The sequence below is a fragment of the Anoplophora glabripennis genome, unplaced genomic scaffold, assembly GCF_000390285.2.
Source record: "Anoplophora glabripennis isolate ALB-LARVAE unplaced genomic scaffold, Agla_2.0 scaffold196, whole genome shotgun sequence".
NCBI classification, from domain to species: Eukaryota; Metazoa; Arthropoda; class Insecta; order Coleoptera; family Cerambycidae; genus Anoplophora; species Anoplophora glabripennis.
In genome coordinates this window covers 576605-595588 of record NW_019416363.1, presented here as the reverse complement: position 1 = coordinate 595588, position 18984 = coordinate 576605, and the positions used below count along the sequence as shown (strand labels likewise).

Genomic DNA, 18984 nt, shown 5'->3' with positions numbered 1-18984 from the left:
ACCAATGGTTATGATGACGAGGATATCCTGTATATATTATGTTAGAAAAATATTAGCTATTTATGTGTTTCTTAACTATTTGGTGTATTTTTCATTCTAAGGACAAACTACAGTATTTTTATTTATTTCTTAATGGGCAACGTCCTGTAGATTGACCCATTTTCAACTGCATTTTTGTAAATTTGAACAGAAATAATGAAAAATAAAAAAACTTTTGCTTTTTTCAATTCCATCCGCGACACTGTATTTTCTGTCAGAAATACTAAACAAAATTATAGTATATATGTATAAAAAAACGACAAAAACAATAGGTTATTACCTATTATTATCTGTTATAAAGGAGTTCTGACCCTCCAAACCCTTTTTTACTTTCAGATGTATGCAACCAGTTATACATTTAGTTATACATTTAAGCTAAAAAGATATTTCACGAATATAACCATTAATTAATTATTAATATCTCGTGGTTCAGTTTACAGAAAATTATTAAACCTGGCGAATTAAATAAGTTAATGCCCATATTATACCAATATATCTCAGGGTAAGGATCACTTAAATGGACATACTTATTCACTTATACTTGTCTTTATTTCTATGCTGTTTCAGTTAAAATTTATTTCATTATGGTCAAATATTTTATTTTCTTTATTATTGTGTATATTTAGTAATGTTTTCTGTAATTTCGGTGACAACAGATCCGTAAAAAACGTTTAATTTAGTGAATCTTGACCTGGTGTTAGAAAAAAAAGTTATTTAGAAAAAAAAATTACTTAGCAGTTTTTAAGTAGCCAAAGTAAAATTTTCAGAACGATTAAAATTTAATTTTTCATGTATTTTTTTATGTAAATAAGCAATTGAAAAATTTTGACCCTGATCTAATAAATTTTAACAAGTTAATGTTTAACAACATGTAAATATTTAAAATATAATTCTGAACCGGAATGAGCAAAACAACTGAGTGTTGCATTTAAATTTCGGACGTTGCTGCCATTCACACATACTATTCAACAGAAAGTGATTTTCTAAAATTAATCAATTTTACTGTTTTACTAATATTCAATATGCGTGCCATTCGGAAAAGAGCTATAATGTGATTCTATGGGTTATAATTATACATAAGTACGTACGTCATGGGCGTAGCTAGGAGGGGAGCAAGGGTGCACACGGCCCACCCCAGAAAGCCCGGTGTCCACCCCAGTAAAAAAAATCATTATCTTTATCATATCGGTTCAAATTTTATATCGGTAAGTCGCTGATTGCGAGAGCTTTTTTTAGAGTTCTCCATAGAACTTGAAGCCCTAGGTCCACCCCAAGCAAGATTTGTAGCTACGCCCATGAAGTACCTACATATATGTGATTGAAATTTAGGTGCTGCGTAATATGGCGTCAGAGATAAGAGCTGTCAGTTGCTCTAATGAAGTAGGTACTTAAATGATCATTGACCAGTCAGTACAGAACTAATTAGTGTCGGTCGATATGTAGGTACCTATCGACACTGTTATTGAGTATCGATATATTTCAATTTTCGATAATTGACAATGACGTCGATACTTTTCGTCTTAAAGTATCGATGGATCGATTTTTTTTAAAAGTAGGTTGGTATATGTATCCATGTATCGAAATAGCTTTTCAGATTAAATTATGTACCTATTGGTAACTCTACTGAAACAGGGACGTCCAAATGTCATAAACTATTATACAGTAACACTAGCTTATAAAACCAATAAACACCAGCTTGTTGTTATTTTGATTACAAACTATTTACAAAAATATTAGAAATTAAACATAATATTAACTTAATTTTATACCTATGTATATTCTAGTTAATACTATATGTAACAGTCAGCATTATATAAAAAAAACATTTATGGTATATTTTTATTTATATTTGATACATCATGGGCATATTTATATTCACTAATTATTCACACTTCTTTTAAAGGTTTTAAAAATATATCTGCAAGTATTCATACTTTACCACTGAACTGATAAATTTTCTGTTATTTAATTCGAATTCGAAACAATATTTTTCCGATATCGATATTTTCCGATGCGATTTGCAGTGTCGTAGCTAAGGTCATGAGCGCCCAAGGCAAGATTTGAATTTTGCGTCCTCCAAAACTTATTTTATAGGAAGAGAACCAATACAATAACTTTAAACTGCGTCCTCTTGACGTTTGCGCCCCTGGCAGCCGCCTCCGCGGCCAACCCACAGCTACGACGCTGGCGATACGAATTGACACAAAATAGCAACATTCTCCCAACATGATTGGCTTATGACTGATGACAGGAACAGCCAATTACATTCCGCGGCGAGAGAGAGACAGCTCTTACCTACCTTCTTAGAACATATACTACTGAAGGCAGCGTCCCAGTGGCCGAGAGTGTAGCAGAGGTTTAGAGAGAGAAATATAGGAGTGTACATGCTATCTCTCTCGAGCAACATGCTGCTAGAGAAAGATAGCACATACCCTCCATCTCTCTCTCTCTCTCTCTCTCTCTCTCTAAACCTCCGCTACACTCTCGGCCACTGAAACTCTGTCTCCAGTAGTATATGCTCGAAGCCTACCTTTGTAGCTCATATCTCTCTCTTCGCCTTGTAGCCAACGGCTGGGTTCTGGGAGGCTACCTCAAGTAGTATATATGTTCTAAGGTATTTCCCAACACCCAACACTAGTGAACTAGTGTACTAACACTGGTCTGTGGTCTAACAATAAGACCACAGACACAGATTGATTATACGAGTACAGTCAAAGTTTACAGAATATTTATTCTGTAAACTTTGGTACAGTTAAGAGCATTAACGTCAGCTCCTTTGATTTCAGGGTCCCAGATTTTTTTTTTTACAAAATATTGCATGTATAACCAACATTTGTTACATAAGTAAATATTTTCAACATATTCAAATATACAATTTTCATTTTATTTATGTATACATTAATTACAAAGACTTTATTCTGTTTGCTAATAGGTCCCGAGAACTATTTGAAACACCTAGGTAAATTGTTCGGAGTTAATCGCATGCACTCTGAGATTTAGGACATCATTTGATCGACTGTATCCTATGCTGAAACCACTAATAAGAATACATGTTACAATTTCATATTAAAATACATACTTTTCATATGTGTGCGTGTGTGAATGTGGATTGATGGCTTTGGTAGTACCAAACCAATTAGCTAGAGCTATCATACTTTTCATATAAAAACAAAGATAAATACAGTTTTCAAAAAACTTGATTCCAATGATGTCGTTTTCAAATATGTAGTTGCTCTTTTAAACATTCAAATGAAGTTTTTTTTACGTTTTACGTTTTAATTAATTAATTAATAATGTACATACGTACATAGGTACATTTAAATATACCTACTACGAAAAATGCGAATAAATACATGGCAATTAGAAACGATAGACGCTATGTTCTGTCACTTTACTGGCCTAACCCGTAATATACTCACTGCGCCTTCCATTCTCATGTTTAGTTCAATGCATATTTCTTCACGAAGTCTCCGCTCTCTTCTGGCCAATAAAATTAGTTGTCGTGGTATCACTAAAAATTTGTATCCAATAGCCCTTCGCCACACTTGACGTACCGGCAAACAAGAAGGTCTGTTTTGTCAAATGCAGTCAAATTTGTGACATTGTGCTGTGTTTTAGAACAATTTGTTTGGCACATGTAATTTCTGACGTGGACATTAAAACTTGAATAAAAACTCTAGGGAGTGAAATTATTCTATTGTATCCTGTTAGTTTTAGAAGTTAATGTAAGTATCTCTGTTTTATTTACACAAAAATTGCGATTCTCTTTTTATAACCTCAAAATGAACTTACCATCTGTAAATGCTTTTATTGTGTCTTATAGTTTCTTTTTCAGTTTTAGGTAAAAATGAAATTATATATCCTTATATCTACCCTCCTTTTATGTCTTATTGGATTGACCCTTGTTAATAGTTTGGCAGTAATGTCTGTTGATTTGGGATCAGAATGGATGAAAATTGGAATAGTGTCCCCTGGTGTTCCAATGGAAATAGCACTTAATAAAGAATCCAAGCGTAAATCACCAGCTATTATTAGTTTACGAGATAATATTAGATTATTTGGTGAAGATGCACAAACAGTCGCTGTTCGTTTTCCAAAACAAGCATATGGTTATTTGTTGGACTTGTTGGGCAAAAACATAAACCACCCCCTAGTAAAGTTATATCAAAAACGTTTTCCGTTCTATGAAATCGTAGAAGATCCAGAGAGAGGTACTGTGCTCTTTAAACATGATGATGAAACTTCTTACAGTCCTGAAGAATTAATTGCACAGTTACTAAAAAAAGCGAAAGAATTTGCAGAAAATGGTGCACAGCAACCAATTAAGGAATGTGTTTTGACAGTACCAGGTTTCTTCAATCAAGTTGAAAGAAGGGCTTTGTTACAAGCTGCTGAATTAGCTGGATTAAAAGTATTGCAATTAATAAATGATTACACGGCTGTTGCCTTAAATTATGGCATATTTAGATCTAAAACTTTCAATGAAACATCACAGTACGTCATGTTTTACGATATGGGAGCCTCTTCCACTACTGCAACTTTAGTAAGTTATCAAACAGTTAAGACCAAAGAACGTGGTTACGTCGAAACACATCCTCAAGCATCTATTCTTGGAGTTGGTTATGATCGTACTTTAGGAGGTCTTGAAATACAAATACGGTTGCGAGATTACCTTGCCAAAAAGTTTAACGATATGAAAAAAACTAAAAACGATGTTTTTAAGAATCCCAGAGCTATGGCTAAGTTGTTCAAAGAAGCTGGTAGAGTAAAAAATGTATTGTCTGCAAATGCAGAACATCCTGCTCAAATCGAAGGATTATTAGATGAACAAGACTTTAAATTAATAGTTACGAGAGAGGAAATGGAAAAGTTAGTTCAGGATTTATTTGAACGTGTTAGCAAGCCCGTAGAGCAAGCTTTGAAAACTGCTCATCTAACTATGGACGTCATAGGTCAAGTTGTATTGGTCGGTGCTGGTACTAGAGTGCCAAAGGTACAAGAATATTTGCAAAAAGCTGTCGGACGTGAGCTTGCGAAGAATCTAAACACTGATGAGGCTGCCACTTTAGGTGCAGTTTACAAAGCAGCCGACTTGAGTACTGGATTTAAAGTAGCTAAATTTATTACCAGAGATGCAGTAGTTTTTCCAATTCAAGTCACATTTGAACGTGGCACTGAGGAAGGAATTAAGGTGGTGAAACGCACTCTCTTTGGCTTGATGAACCCCTATCCACAGAAGAAAATTATTACATTCAACAAGCACACTGATGACTTCAGCTTTAATGTTAATTATGCTGACTTGGATTACCTATCGAACGATGAGATCCTTTATGTTGGCTCCACCAATTTGTCAGAGTATAAATTAAGTGGTGTTGCTGAAGCTCTGAAAAAGAACACTGGGGAAAATGTTGAGACCAAAGGTATTAAAGCACATTTTGCAAAGGATGAATCTGGCTTGCTGAATTTGATAAATGTTGAGTTGGTTGTTGAAAAGACAATTTTACCCACCGAAGAAGAAGAGGGAACCTTGTCGAAACTAGGTAAGTTCATAAAAACAAAATACGATTTATTTTTGCAAGAAAATGTTTGAGTTTTAAATTTGCCTATACAGGGTGATTCATAAATGGTGATCAAAAATGAAACTTCGTATTCTTTGGCGAATTTTAAGGGGACTCTTCTATATAAAGTTTTTATCTAGGACGTTTTGTTAAAAAGATACAGGGTGTTAAACTTAAAAAAGTTTTTTAATTTTTTAAAATAATTTAAAAACTAGTACCCAAGTGAAATAATTTGAAACTAGGCACATGTATTTATGTAAACATTGTCCAAAATCCGAAGCCTTTTGCTAAAATTTATATACTCCAGTGGCGGAGATAACAGAGTATCGGTGGCATATTTTTCTAAATAAAATATTACGCCACTGCTTTACGGTAACAATCATTATATTTTCGGATTTGTCTTTCAGTTTTCTACAAATTACTACTCTTATGTTTTTCAAAAAAAGTCCTCAAAATCATATTTTTAGTACAAATTTGTGGCATTATTGTTAGTTAAGCACTTACTTCAATTTAATTCTTACAAGAATACTATATTTTTAATTATAAAAGGTGTATTTGACAACTTCCAAATTTATACTTACAAGGGGTTTATTTGATAAAATTAATATACAAAGTTCAAATAAACTAAAAGTCAATTCTGACTCTTTGGCATCTTGAAGATGAGCTGTTAACAGTACATCTTTTTTCTTCTAAACCAGTTATCAAATTTCAAATTCTTTTCTGGTTTTTGATCATATCAAGCAATGTTCTTCGATACCAAAAATCCAAGTATGCAAAAGATATCAAACCTCACAGACAAGGTTCCTAACCCATGATATTGTAAGAAACAACAACTCATGGGCTACATGCTCCAATTAGCATTGAATTGTACCAGCATTATCTAGCAAACAGCTAATAAATAAGTAATTATCTAAAATAAATTTTAAAAAATTTATAATTATATGTCTAGGACATTGATTAAATAATAATATGAGGCCATTAAAATTTAATTTAAATCTGGCTAAATATGGCTGATCCCCATGTTAAATTAACGAACCTACCAACTTGACGCCAAAGCTGATTGTTGCGTTAATCAACAGTCGAATTTGATCCAATGGGATTAGTTATTTCGTTAATTCAAATTTGAATTTTACGGCAGAGAAACAGATAATCTAATTTAGCATAATTCTACGAAATTCTGTGCTATTTTGAAATGGGGACATTTTTGAAGATGCCGACGAAGATAATTCAATTTACTAAGGGGCAGCACACGTATACAGTTCGAAATCGACGCGACAATTTAAATAAAGGGATCAGAAGTTTTTTTAATAGCTGTTTTACATTGACAATTTATTGATCAATTAATTCATGAAGTTGCTTCATCAAGAAATTGGACAAATGTAATGCACCAAATCTGCTGTCAAATAATTTAATTAATTTATTAATCAAGTTCTTGACGAAATATAGCTGTTTTACATTGACAATTTATTCATGAATAAATTGACGAAGTTCTTCATGAATTAATTCACGAATTTATTGGTAAACAGTGTGGTTTTACATTGCTACAGACTTTGTCAAGTTTTTTGACGCATGAATCAGTTCTACCAATGAATAAAAGAAGCAAATAAATTTCAAAAATGTCACCTTTCCGCTCATAATTGTAGTGATACAACAGCGGTACCGTTCTGACACATATCACAAAAATATTATTTTTTGTAAGTAAGAAATCAGTAAGAACAATGCAAAACTAATATGACGCCAAACAGTTATTTACATATTCCAATAACATTACTGATCTGAGGCTGGAAATCTGTTGGGTTGGTACTTCTGAATTTCACGAAAAAATTGATGAAAATTAGAACATGCTCTAATTCGTCAAGAATGAATAAATTTAAGAAGTTATTTGACAGCAGATTTGGTGTATTACACTTGTCCAATTTCTTGATGAAGCGACTTCATGGATTAATTGATCAATAAATTGTCAATGTAAAACAGCTATTAGAGTATGTTCCAATTTTCGTCAATTTCTTCGTGAAGTTCAGAAGTATCAACCCAACAGATTTCCAGCCTCAGATCAGTAATGAGGTTATGTTATTGGAATATGTAAATAATTGTGTGGCGTTGTGCTAGTTTTGCATTGTTTTTACTGATTTGTTACTTACAAATACTAATATTTATATAATATGTGTCAGAACACGCTGTTGTGGGGTTGTGGCAATTATGAGAGGAATGGTGACATTTTTGAAATTTATTTGCTTCTTTGATTCATTGGTAGAACTGATTCATACGTCAAAAAACTTGACAGAGTCTGTAGCAGTGTAAAATCGCACTGTTTACCAATAAATTAGTGAATTAATTCATGAAGAACTTCGTCAATTTATTCATGAATAAATTGTCAATGTAAAACAGCTATAGCAGATTTTCACTGAGGAAAGCTACTTTGAAATCTAGTAGATCGAAACATTGCAATACTCACTGAAAATTGAGGTTAAGAAAGCTCTCATTAGATATCCATCACCATATCAGTGTAACCAACAGAAAAAATATTAAACTTTTATTTGTTTCTATCTTATTTTATTTTTTAAGTAAACAAATCTACCCCTATTCCTTATAGTTTTATTTATGAGCCTACCTTTGCGAATGTTTCTAGTTCGGCTTAATGGTACATTAAACTTAATGTTCTACTAAATGTAGCGCGAAGTACAGAAGTATTTACCTGTTTATTAGATGATTATTCTTTAATCGGCATTAACAAATGGCCAATTTTAATTAGGACTCAAAATACAAGGCCTACATATTATTATTATTATTATAACACATATCTGACAAATTGAAATTGTTGAATAATGTAACATTTCAAAGAAATATATTCTGGTTTTAATATTACGAAGACCACCACATAGCCGGAATAGAAAGATTTTTGTTATCCAAGAACATTGTTCGACATAATTTAATAAGATTTTTAGGACAAAATTTGAATTAGTTTAAGACCTTTAATATAAAGTAAAATAAACACATTTTTTTTATTAAGGTAGTTACAAAAAAGCAGACATGCATCTTATTTTTGTGACTATAAATATGAATCATCAATAAGGCTGTCAGAGAGAGCCGTAATTCAATGGCGAGCCAAGCGGGTCAAACGAGGCATGCGTGAGCCGCTGCCTCAGAATGCTTTTCACATTCACGTCACGTTAGTATAGCGTTGCTTGTATCGTGCGGATGTTGCGTAATATTAATTCCAATTCCAACGGATGTTGGTGTTTATGGTGGTGTATAGTAGACAATTTAATTTGATACTTTTTAATAAATAATGCGTACGCTTATGTCCCGCGGCTCTGTGCTGACAGCCCTGATCATTAACAGTTCAAACTGTAAAAAATTATTTTAATGCTGATAGTCCAACTAACTTGAAACATATTTTAAGAAGCCAAAGGTCAATTTCTAGCTGTTATATGTATTATATGTTAAAATTAACCTTAGGGGTTAACTGTATATAACTCTTAGATTAGGAAAGATCCTGTAAAGTTATTGCAATTATTTTCCTTATTATTTAAGGGGTAAGACCACTGTATAATTTTCAAATCTATTTTTTTATTGATTTAAAACATGCTTTTAAACCTTCTAGAACGGGGTGAAAAAAGTTTTATGCCTGTACAGAATTTTTTTTTGTAATTTCGGACTTCGAGAGAATTTTTTTGTTTTTTTTTTGTCTACGCAAATTTACGTCAGTTACACTGTATGCCATAGAGCGCCTCAAACAACATACCTGTCGAGAATGACTCCAGCATCGCCATTTTGTACTATTTATGAATAAATATATTTTTTTGAACACTTAAAAACATCGTTGAATATTATTATAATCTTCCTATTCCTTTCATTAAGAAAAAATCGCAAAAATATGATTTTTTTAGAATTTTACAGTGGTGTTACCCTTTATTGTAATGTTGACAAACCTCATTTATTGAATAAAAAATTGTCTGCAGGAAGCACATTCAGCAAACTTTTTGGTGGCGAGGAAGAAAAACCAGTTCATGAAAAACCAGAAGAAGAACCTACAGCTGCTGAAGAAAAATCATCTGATAAAGGAACGACTGACAAACAAACCGGTGATGCCAAAGAATCAGACAAAAAACCTAAGAATGGAACTACAGGGAAAAATACCACTGAACCAGAAGCTTCAAAGGATCTAAAACCTAAAGTAGTTACCGTCAAGGAACCAATAAATGTTTCTGAGGAAGTACTAATGTTGAACATATTAAATAAGAATCAGTTTGAACAATCTATAGAGAAAATAAAGAAACTGGACAAAATTGAATATGAAATTAACAGACGAGCTACTGCTTTGAATAATCTAGAAAGTTTCGTTATAGAAATTCAAAACAAGTTATACGAGGACGACTATACTCAAGCTGGAACAAGTGAGGAAATCGAAAAAATAAAGGCAATGTGCAGTGAAATATCTGATTGGCTATATGATGAAGGATCTGAAGCAGACGCTGATACATACGAGAAAAAGCTCGATGAGTTGCACCAGCTGACAAGGGATCTGTTTTCAAGGGTTTGGGAACACAAAGAGAGGCCCGAAGCCCTGAAGGCATTGCATTCAATGTTGAATCACTCATCTCATTTCTTAATATCAGCCAAAAATCTCACCAAAGATGTAAATCCCGAGAAAGACGTGTTTACTGATGTCGAAATTACCACTTTGGAGAAATTGATCAATGATACCACGGAATGGCGAGACAAAGCCGTTAAGGAACAAAAGGAACTGAAGCCTAATGAACCAATTAAATTGACGGTGAAAATACTGATGGATAAAATGGCAGCTCTAGATCGAGAAGTGAAGTATTTAATTAATAAACTTAAAATGTGGCGGCCTAAAAAAATAGAAAAACCTGCCGAGGACAAAACTAGCAATGGTAGTGGGGATAAAAATGAAACGAACGACAATGAGGAAAGTGTTATAGAGGAAGTGGCTGAAGCGGAAGAAGATACCATAGAGGCTCCAAAAACCGAAGAAACTATAAGTCCAACTCCTCATGAAGAACAACCAAACGATAGCCACACAGAACTTTAGTTTAGTGCAATTTTTAGGTTATAAACAATGTAGTGCATTTTTGGGGAAAAATTCGTAAACTTTTGGTTTTGATTTTATTCAAAATTTTTCTATAAACCAGCTGCATTTTATGGTTGAGAAAGTGTTACATTAAGTATGCATAAGTTAATGTTTCTTAGATGTGCTGAAAAGAGGAAAACAATCCGACCTGGAAATTCTTTATTCTAGACCATCTTTTGAGTAATGTATATTTTACATTACAGTTTTTTTTTAATAAAAATACCCAAAAAATTCTAAAGTATTAATTACATGTTTAATAATACGAAAGTATAAGTAATTTTATCGTCGTTTTTTGCTTTACACTTAATGAACAATGTTCAAAATTCTAAATCAAAATAATTAGATATTCAATTTAACTTTGATTCCATATTTAGTAATAATTATGGAGCATGTCTTGACCAAAAATTAAACATTGTTACTTTGAATTAGATGCAGATCCTTGTCCGTGTCTCATAAAAATTTCTCCTAAACATAGCTCAAGTTGGCAGGGATCCTACAAATATTGACATTTAATAATTAGGTTTTTTTCATTTGGTCCATGGTACTATTTTTTTTACTGCGATATATATGTATTCATTAGTGTCCACTGATTACATACTGTAATATTACTTATTTTTATAGAAAATTCACTGATGTAGGTAAGTAAGTTGTTTCTGTTATTTCTTCACGTGGGTCGTCTTACTGTTAATATATTTATTTAATAAATGTACATTGTGATATTTGTAACATTATTTGCATAATTTCGATTTTCAGAATAAAAAACTTAAAATAATTTTCATTCCACCATACTATTTATTGTGAGATAAATACAAATATATTTATTGTGATTTTTTTGTTTTATTCCACTGACACTTATTAAATTACAGGGTGTGCAGAAATTTCATTTGTGAGTGATTCTACAGATGAAATATGAACAAAAGTAGAGCATCCTCAATAAAGGTTATATAAGCTACACTACCAGATAAGTAAAAATTCAGAGGTTTGTGCACAATTTTTGATCATTTATGATTGTTAATAATAAATTAAAACGTACATGTAATAACATGTGTTTTTTCGTTATTCTGTTTCTCTAAGTAACAAATTAGTCCAATCAATCTGGCACTGCCTTATGTTAAATTTACAAAAAAAATACCTCCTGGAAACAAAAAATATAGTGATATAGGAAAGAAAATTCTAAGAAAGATAGTGTTGTGGGGACACACATTCCCTGGTAGGCCTCTGTGTTCATAGAAAATATTTACAAATAAGAAATTGTATAGAAGCAGATTTGCCTGACTTGTCCTGCCATAAATCTTAAAGAATAAGGACCCTTGTAGGTGGCTGACCCTACCCTTAGGCAGGCAATCTGGGCACATTCTCTAATTGACCAGCATATCGAGTGGTTGTAACCCAGTACCTTTATTATTACAATTTTTGTGTCAATCAGTTACTTAATAAAGAATTAGAGTTCTACCTGGCGTGATAATTATTTTGGTGTACAACATATACACCACAGTATATTTTTCCTGTGGCGCTAAACGGCGAAGTTAACCTATAAAATTCATAAAAGTAAAAAAACCGGTTTTCGCTAATAAAAAAAAAACTTGAACTCCAATCGAAAAAAGTTAAATGAGGAAGTTGTAGTTATTAAAAAAACCTATCGATTCGTATTTTTAAATATATCAATTGCTGTATTACTTTTCGAGATATATTGAAAAAACCGTCAAAAGTCGACTTTTTTGTTTTTGCTGTATCTTGCAAATTAAGGTTTTGGAACTTGTTACTTGATGTAAATGTAGCCCTCGGCAAGCAAAAAAGTACCTATTTTTAATATTAAAATTTTTCGCTATGACAATTTTTCGAAAAAAAGGTCATCTCGAAAATCGGCTCTTGCTCGACGAATAGTCTAGAGAAACGAATCAGGCCTCATTTTTCCTTAAGAGTCGTACTTTCATGGTAAAAGAGAGTGATAACGATTTTATTATTTTCAAGTGTCCAAAGAAGACTGAAAAATGTAGTGATATAAAATAGCATGCTATTTAGTTTTGGGTGATATATATCAAAATATATATCATTATATATATCAGATGAATTTTGTTAAAAAAAACTATACTCAAATTAGTTTTTTTATATTGCTAATGCCTTGCTGATTAATTTGACACCAAATACATGTCATATATATGAACTTTTAGAAAAGTTATCAAGTGATCTTTATTTTTTTTTTCATATTTAGATTGGAATTTTTTAATTTTTTTTATCATCACTTCTAATTTTTGTTGCGTACTACCGACTGTTTATAAGCAAGTACGCTGTTTATTAGCAATTTAGTTTTATCAACCCTGAAATAAAAAATGGGAAATTTCTAGAACAAGAAAATTTAGTCTGTATATCACAATACGTACTTAAAAAAAAAATTAAAGATAAAAATTGAAATAAAAATTATCAAAAACTTATGATAATAAAGAAACTGCTTTAAAGTAGTACTTAAAAATCTGAAATTTTAGGGGTGTACTATAGATGGGGAGACCTAAGAGCGCACGTAATTTCAACTCACCCCTTCCACCCTAGGGGGTGGGGTGAAGGGTTTTTTTTAGACGTACCCTATTTATTTTGCGATTTTCGGATTCTACGCGCAAAACTACCCCCGGAAACGCGTTCAAGGGGGTACGTCTAAAAGACCACCCCTCACTTCCTCTGCACCTACTAGGGTGGAAAGGGCGAGTTGAAATCAGGTTCACTCTTAGGTCTCCCCACTTATAGTACACCCCTAAAATTTCAGATTTCTATATTTATTTTTGACGGAGATGTGCCCAAGAAAAATGCCCATCGAAAAAACGACAAAATCCATACGAAGGTGGTGGTTTGGATTTTGTGCGAATTCGGCAAGAACGCGCTTTCGGGGGTAGTTTTACGCGTAGAATCCGAAACTCGCAAAATGAGTAGGGTACATAAAAAAAAAAACCTCACCCCCTAGGGTGGAAGGGGTGACTTGAAATTACGTGCGCTCTTAGTTCTTCCCATCTATAGTACACCCCCAAAATTTCAGATTTTTATATTCATTTTTGTCGGAGATATGCCAGGTACCCATGAGCTATTACAGTCCAACTCAAGCCTACCACACCACAAGTTTTTAGTTTTAAAATGTAAGGTTATGTTTAAAATTTGGATTTATTGATGAAATGGCGGGAAAATTGATATATATCAGCTATTAACATATATATAATAGCTGATATGTATCAAAAATTGATATATATCAATTTGTTATATATTTTCACTCACATCACTAGAAAAATGTAAAAAATTTTTGCTCGCGATTTTCTCGAATATCTTTTTCAATTGTCATTTCTCTATAATGTCTATTACAGGAATCGATTGATGGCATTTTTACGCGAATTTAAAAAAACGTTGCTCTACGACCTTCTGGAGGCGAGATATATATTTTTTTAATTCCACAGACCGCTATTTAAGTGCTACAGCGTCCATTCTTACAGAGGTTGAAGATGTAGACTTATATTTTCAATAAAAAAAACTGGTTCATTTTAGCCACTTCTGCATTTTTAATTGTCCGTCAAACCGAAGCATTCGAGCGCGGCGCGAGCTAACTGTAGCGGCCGGCGGAGTGGGGGTAACGCTACTCGGCCGCTCCGAAAACTGAATTCGCACGTTCAAAAGCGCTTTTACTTCAAAATCTTCATTATCTCGACTTCTGGACCACGTACAAAAATTATTTTGTACTTAATCTGTGGTAGCTCGACAGGATAAACCAAAATATGACGTTTACGGCAGACTCAAAAGCATATAATTACCTTTGAAAAATGTATTTTTCCTTTAGTCTAAAATTCTCTTACCTCTTATTGTTAACATTTCAATAATTGCTTATGAAATAAAGTAAGTACAACGTTTTATGGTAATTATATCTTTTTGTTATATAAGTATTACAAAACATTTATTTAATTATCATCGTACAGAAAATTACGTGGTACCTATAAAAATATTCGTCAATTACATTATTTATTTTCACAGCTGAAGTATTTCACTATTATGTTTCAATTCTTCTTCTCTTCAATTCCCTCAATTGTGATTCATTTTCTTCTTCTTCCATGGTTTCATTTCCTATATTTTCCACGCAATAAATTTCATTTTCCACATAATTCGTTACATCAATGACTGATTCAAACGCTTCAAAAGAAGCATCGTCTAATTAGATGTTTGGAGTCTTAAAATTTTCACATTGGGATACATCACAATGTAAACAAACACTTGTACATTTCAAATATTTTTTTTACAACCACAGATTTTATTTTTGCAACCGCTAACGCAGTTATATGATATATATTTTTCAAAGGTAATTATGCTTTTGACGCTGTCGTAAACTTCATATTTTGTTTTATCTCGTCGAGCTACCTCAGATTAAGTACAAAAGCATTTTTGTACGTGGTCCAGAAGTCGAGATAATGAAGATTTTGAAAGTAAGAGCGCTTTTGAACGCGCGAATTCAGTTTTCGGAGCGTCCGAGTAGCGCTCGAATGCTTCGGTTTGACGCAGAATTAAAAATGCAGAAGTGGCTAAAATGAAGCACAATATTTTTTTAATTGAAAATGTAAGTCTTCAACTTCAATCTCTGTAGCCCTTAAATATAAAAAATATATATATCGTCTCCATCAGGAGGTCGTAGATCAACATTTATTTTTAATTCGCGTAAAAATGTAAGCAATATCGATTCCTGTAATAGACATTATCGAGAAATGAAAATCGAAAAAGATATTCAAGAAAAACGCAATAAAAAAATTTTTACTGTGATTTTTAAGTGAAAAGTATGGAAACCCCCAAAAATCATTTTTGGGATAAATGGTGAGGACAAAGGTCTCAGCAATTTCCACGGCGTATCCGATGGTAACCTTGACCTTGAGGTCAAGGTTCAAGGTCAAGTCGTTTTTTTTTTTAAATAGCGACCCTCCTTTTCGATCCCAGAAATGGAAAGAGCAGAAAATTCTGCATCCGAATATGACATTGACCGTAACCTCAAGATCAATGGTCAAGGTCAGTTAAAGGTCAAATGATGATTTTAGAGTAGCAATCCCTTATTTCGCCGCTAGAAATAAGGGAGCGTAGAATTCTACATGTTACTATAATCTTAAACATGAACTTAAGGTCAGTGGTCAAGGTCAGGTAGAAGTCAAGTGATTATTCCGGCTGTTATTTTTATTTTCCACGATGGAATAGACGGGACTCATAATATTTTAGTGACCTCAAGACCAAGGTCACTAAGGAGTACCATCAGGTATGTATTCAAAGACTCACTTCCTCTGATTCCGTAGTTAAAAATAAAAAAATTACAGTAAAAGTCAACATTTGACCTTGAACTGACCTTGATCATTGACCTTGAGGGCAGTGTCAAAGTCATATTCTGATGCAGAATTTTCTGCTCTTTCCATTCGAAAAGGAGTGTCTCCGTTTTAAAAAACCGTTTTCTCTAAAATATTAAGAAAGTGACAGAAATAAAATTAAATAGATATTTTCTGGTATCGAGAAGGCACTCGACAACGAAAACCTAAATAAACTGTGGGAATTTAGGTATTTGTATTTTCATTCTTCTCTCTTTTTGAGTCTTGTTAATCAGTTTCCGAATATAGACGAATATGTAAAACTAATGAATTTCTGTAGACGATTCCTTGAAGCAGAAAAAGATATTCGAACGGTTCAAAATGGATTTTGAAGGGGCGAGTGGTACTTTTAGATGCAGAACGAGTTTTGTGGGAAAAACTACCTGTAATTTAACGAAAAAACCGTTTTTCGCACTTTTAGGTAAGGATATTTCTAAAACCTGATATGATGAGCAATTCCGAGGTCAGATTCGAATTCAGCGTTTCAAATACCTTCGAAAAATATGTCTGGTTTATGGTTCCTCCTTCTAAATTTTGTCCGTCGGTGTAATGTTCAAGTATTATTTTCTTGCCGACTATGATTTTAAAAACAATATTAAAAACAGTGAGGTGCTATCATTAATATTTATGATACTTTTTGATAAAATTTTAATTAGTAGAAAAATATTTTTTCAAAAAGTCTTGGCAACGTAACCTTTGCATTCGATGTATTAGATTCAGAAAAATCGAGGAGAATAAAGTATAATCAAAATATCTAAAATGTGGAAAATTGACTTGCTGCAACTTTTTGAAACTTTTCATCTTTCGGTATATTACAACTACGGAGAGATCCATCTCAGGTGTGACAACTTATATAACACACGAACATGACATCATCTGATGATTTTGATGGTCCACTGGAGAATTAGGTTCATCCTTCATCCACAGGGCTAATCAATAATGGCGCCAAAGTTTATGCTAGAACTTATAATCTTACTGGGAAAATAATGTGTTGTCTTTTTATCAAACGGTGCACATTATCCGCTACTTACGATCTCTTCCTAGAAATGATACGAATGTGATATTAAATATTAGATTTCTTTAAATCCATCGACTTACATGTAAGTACCTACATTTTGAGGACAGTTATTCACATGGAAGGTAATTACATATAACATTGTGCTGGTGGTTGCCGTACCGATTTGCAGTTTCGAAGGTAGGTAGGTATGGTTTTTCCGAAGTCAATTGAAGAACCAATAATTTCAAGGTATGTACCAGGCTCGGTCGCTAAGCAGCAACTCGGCGTTTAAATATTTGAAAAACTTGTTCCCATATTTAATTAGCCATACCCTTAAACAGGTCTGGTCGAACTAAACGTGAAGATGATAGAAATTTATACGCTCAGTTGAAGAATGCGAGCGCGGCCAAAGGAAAATGAGCACAGTTGTATTGGGCTTCTGGGCAATAAATCACAGCAGGTGACAAGTGGTTCATAAATTGCCCAGCAGTGCAGTGCAGAAGTGCGGAACAAAACGAAATTTACCACCAATACAGGGTGATTCAGAACTTATCCAAAAAAAAAATTCTGGATGTACAGGGGACCCTTACAAATACAATTTTGTAAAGAAAAAATCAAAAAGGTCAGTTCGAAATTGATTTAAAAATACACTTCTGCTCGGCACTGGAAACTGGTCCACTGTAAAACCTGACCTCGCACAATGCGACCGGTATGGCGGCGTGATAAAAACGGACAAAAACTTTCGCAAGGAAGGAAATATGTAAATAGAATTTTATCGCACCTATTTTATATCGGTAAATTCAAATGCTTTTGCCTTTATTAATTATTAATAAAATTAATTTGTGTTTTTAAATAATAAAATCGTTTGACATACCCGATGCTGCAACAGCAATTGTTCAAAATTTTATCCACTTACGTGTAAACACATTTGGGTCCGTCTTACTCACTTTCTACGAACTAACACAAATGATGTCTTGCTTCACCATAACACAAATACTTCACCATAATACAAATGTTGTCTTGCTTTACCATAAATTAAAACGATATCCATCAACTCTGAGTTGCTATACACATAAGCCATTTTTGACACTAACTACTAAAAAACTGATGTAAATACCAGAGATAACAGGTAAAAACTGCCGCAACGACGGATTTCAGTATTAGGAGTCACATGGCTCTCCACGCGTATTGCGAATGACGCTAGAGACTACAGTTGTCCAGCTATATAGTGGTTTAATGTGCTTAACTTCAATAATTTTTTTCTCAGAAACTATAAGGAGTTTAGAAAAATTTTTTTTTACAATATTGACTCCAGTTCTCATGCCACATCTATTCCCAAATTTTTTTGGATAAGTTGTGAATCACCCTGTATAATAAAATTGTTTGAGGACATAAATAATTAAAATATGTTGTTGGACAAATGAACACATAATAAAAAATTTCTACACATTATACAGGGTGTCCCAAAAGTGACGCCCGTCCTTCTAGAATTTGATTAAGGAGACAAAAACGAATTGAAAATCAAGAGTGAAAAATTTTCCGATTGTTTTCCGTTGTTGTTATTCAAAAAAGTATTCAAAAATCTAAAAAAGTGAAAATCCATTTTTTTTGTTTCAAAACTGAGGTCTGTGCTTATGGGAACCAAGACATATAATTTATAATCAATAGTAGATAAGTATAGTTTTCGATTGCCGGTTGTACCTGGGTGTAAGGAATTATTTTAACCTGAAAAGGATAGAGAAAAAATTTTTTATAATAAAACATAAAATCATAATGTGCATAAATAATAGAAATTGTTTTTACAAAAGGTGTTCAAATAAGTTGCCTTCTACTTCAAGACAAATATTATCACGATTCAACGTTGAAACATGAACTCTTTGTAGCATCTCTTGATCTATTAACGCGACAGCAGCGTATATACGGACTATAAAT

The 18984-nt window shown here is 32.9% G+C and overlaps 1 protein-coding gene across 1 annotated transcript; it reads left to right on the top strand.

The window, feature by feature from the left end:
- The first annotated feature begins 3608 nt into the window (after nt 1-3608).
- LOC108908329 (hypoxia up-regulated protein 1) lies at nt 3609-11519 on the top strand. Its single transcript, XM_018712358.2, has 3 exons — nt 3609-3764; nt 3875-5579; nt 9560-11519. The coding sequence occupies exons 2-3, from the start codon at nt 3887-3889 to the stop codon at nt 10651-10653; spliced, it is 2787 nt and encodes a 928-aa protein (XP_018567874.1). The 5' UTR covers nt 3609-3764; nt 3875-3886; the 3' UTR covers nt 10654-11519.
- The last annotated feature ends 7465 nt before the right edge of the window (nt 11520-18984 follow it).

Excerpts from the sequence above, each read along its gene's own strand:
- LOC108908329 (XM_018712358.2), top strand. The coding sequence starts at position 3,887 with ATGAAATTATATATCCTTATATCTACCCTCCTTTTATGTCTTATTGGA. Across the intron at positions 5,580-9,559 it reads GGGAACCTTGTCGAAACTAG|GAAGCACATTCAGCAAACTT; the intron begins GTAAGTTCATAA and ends AATTGTCTGCAG.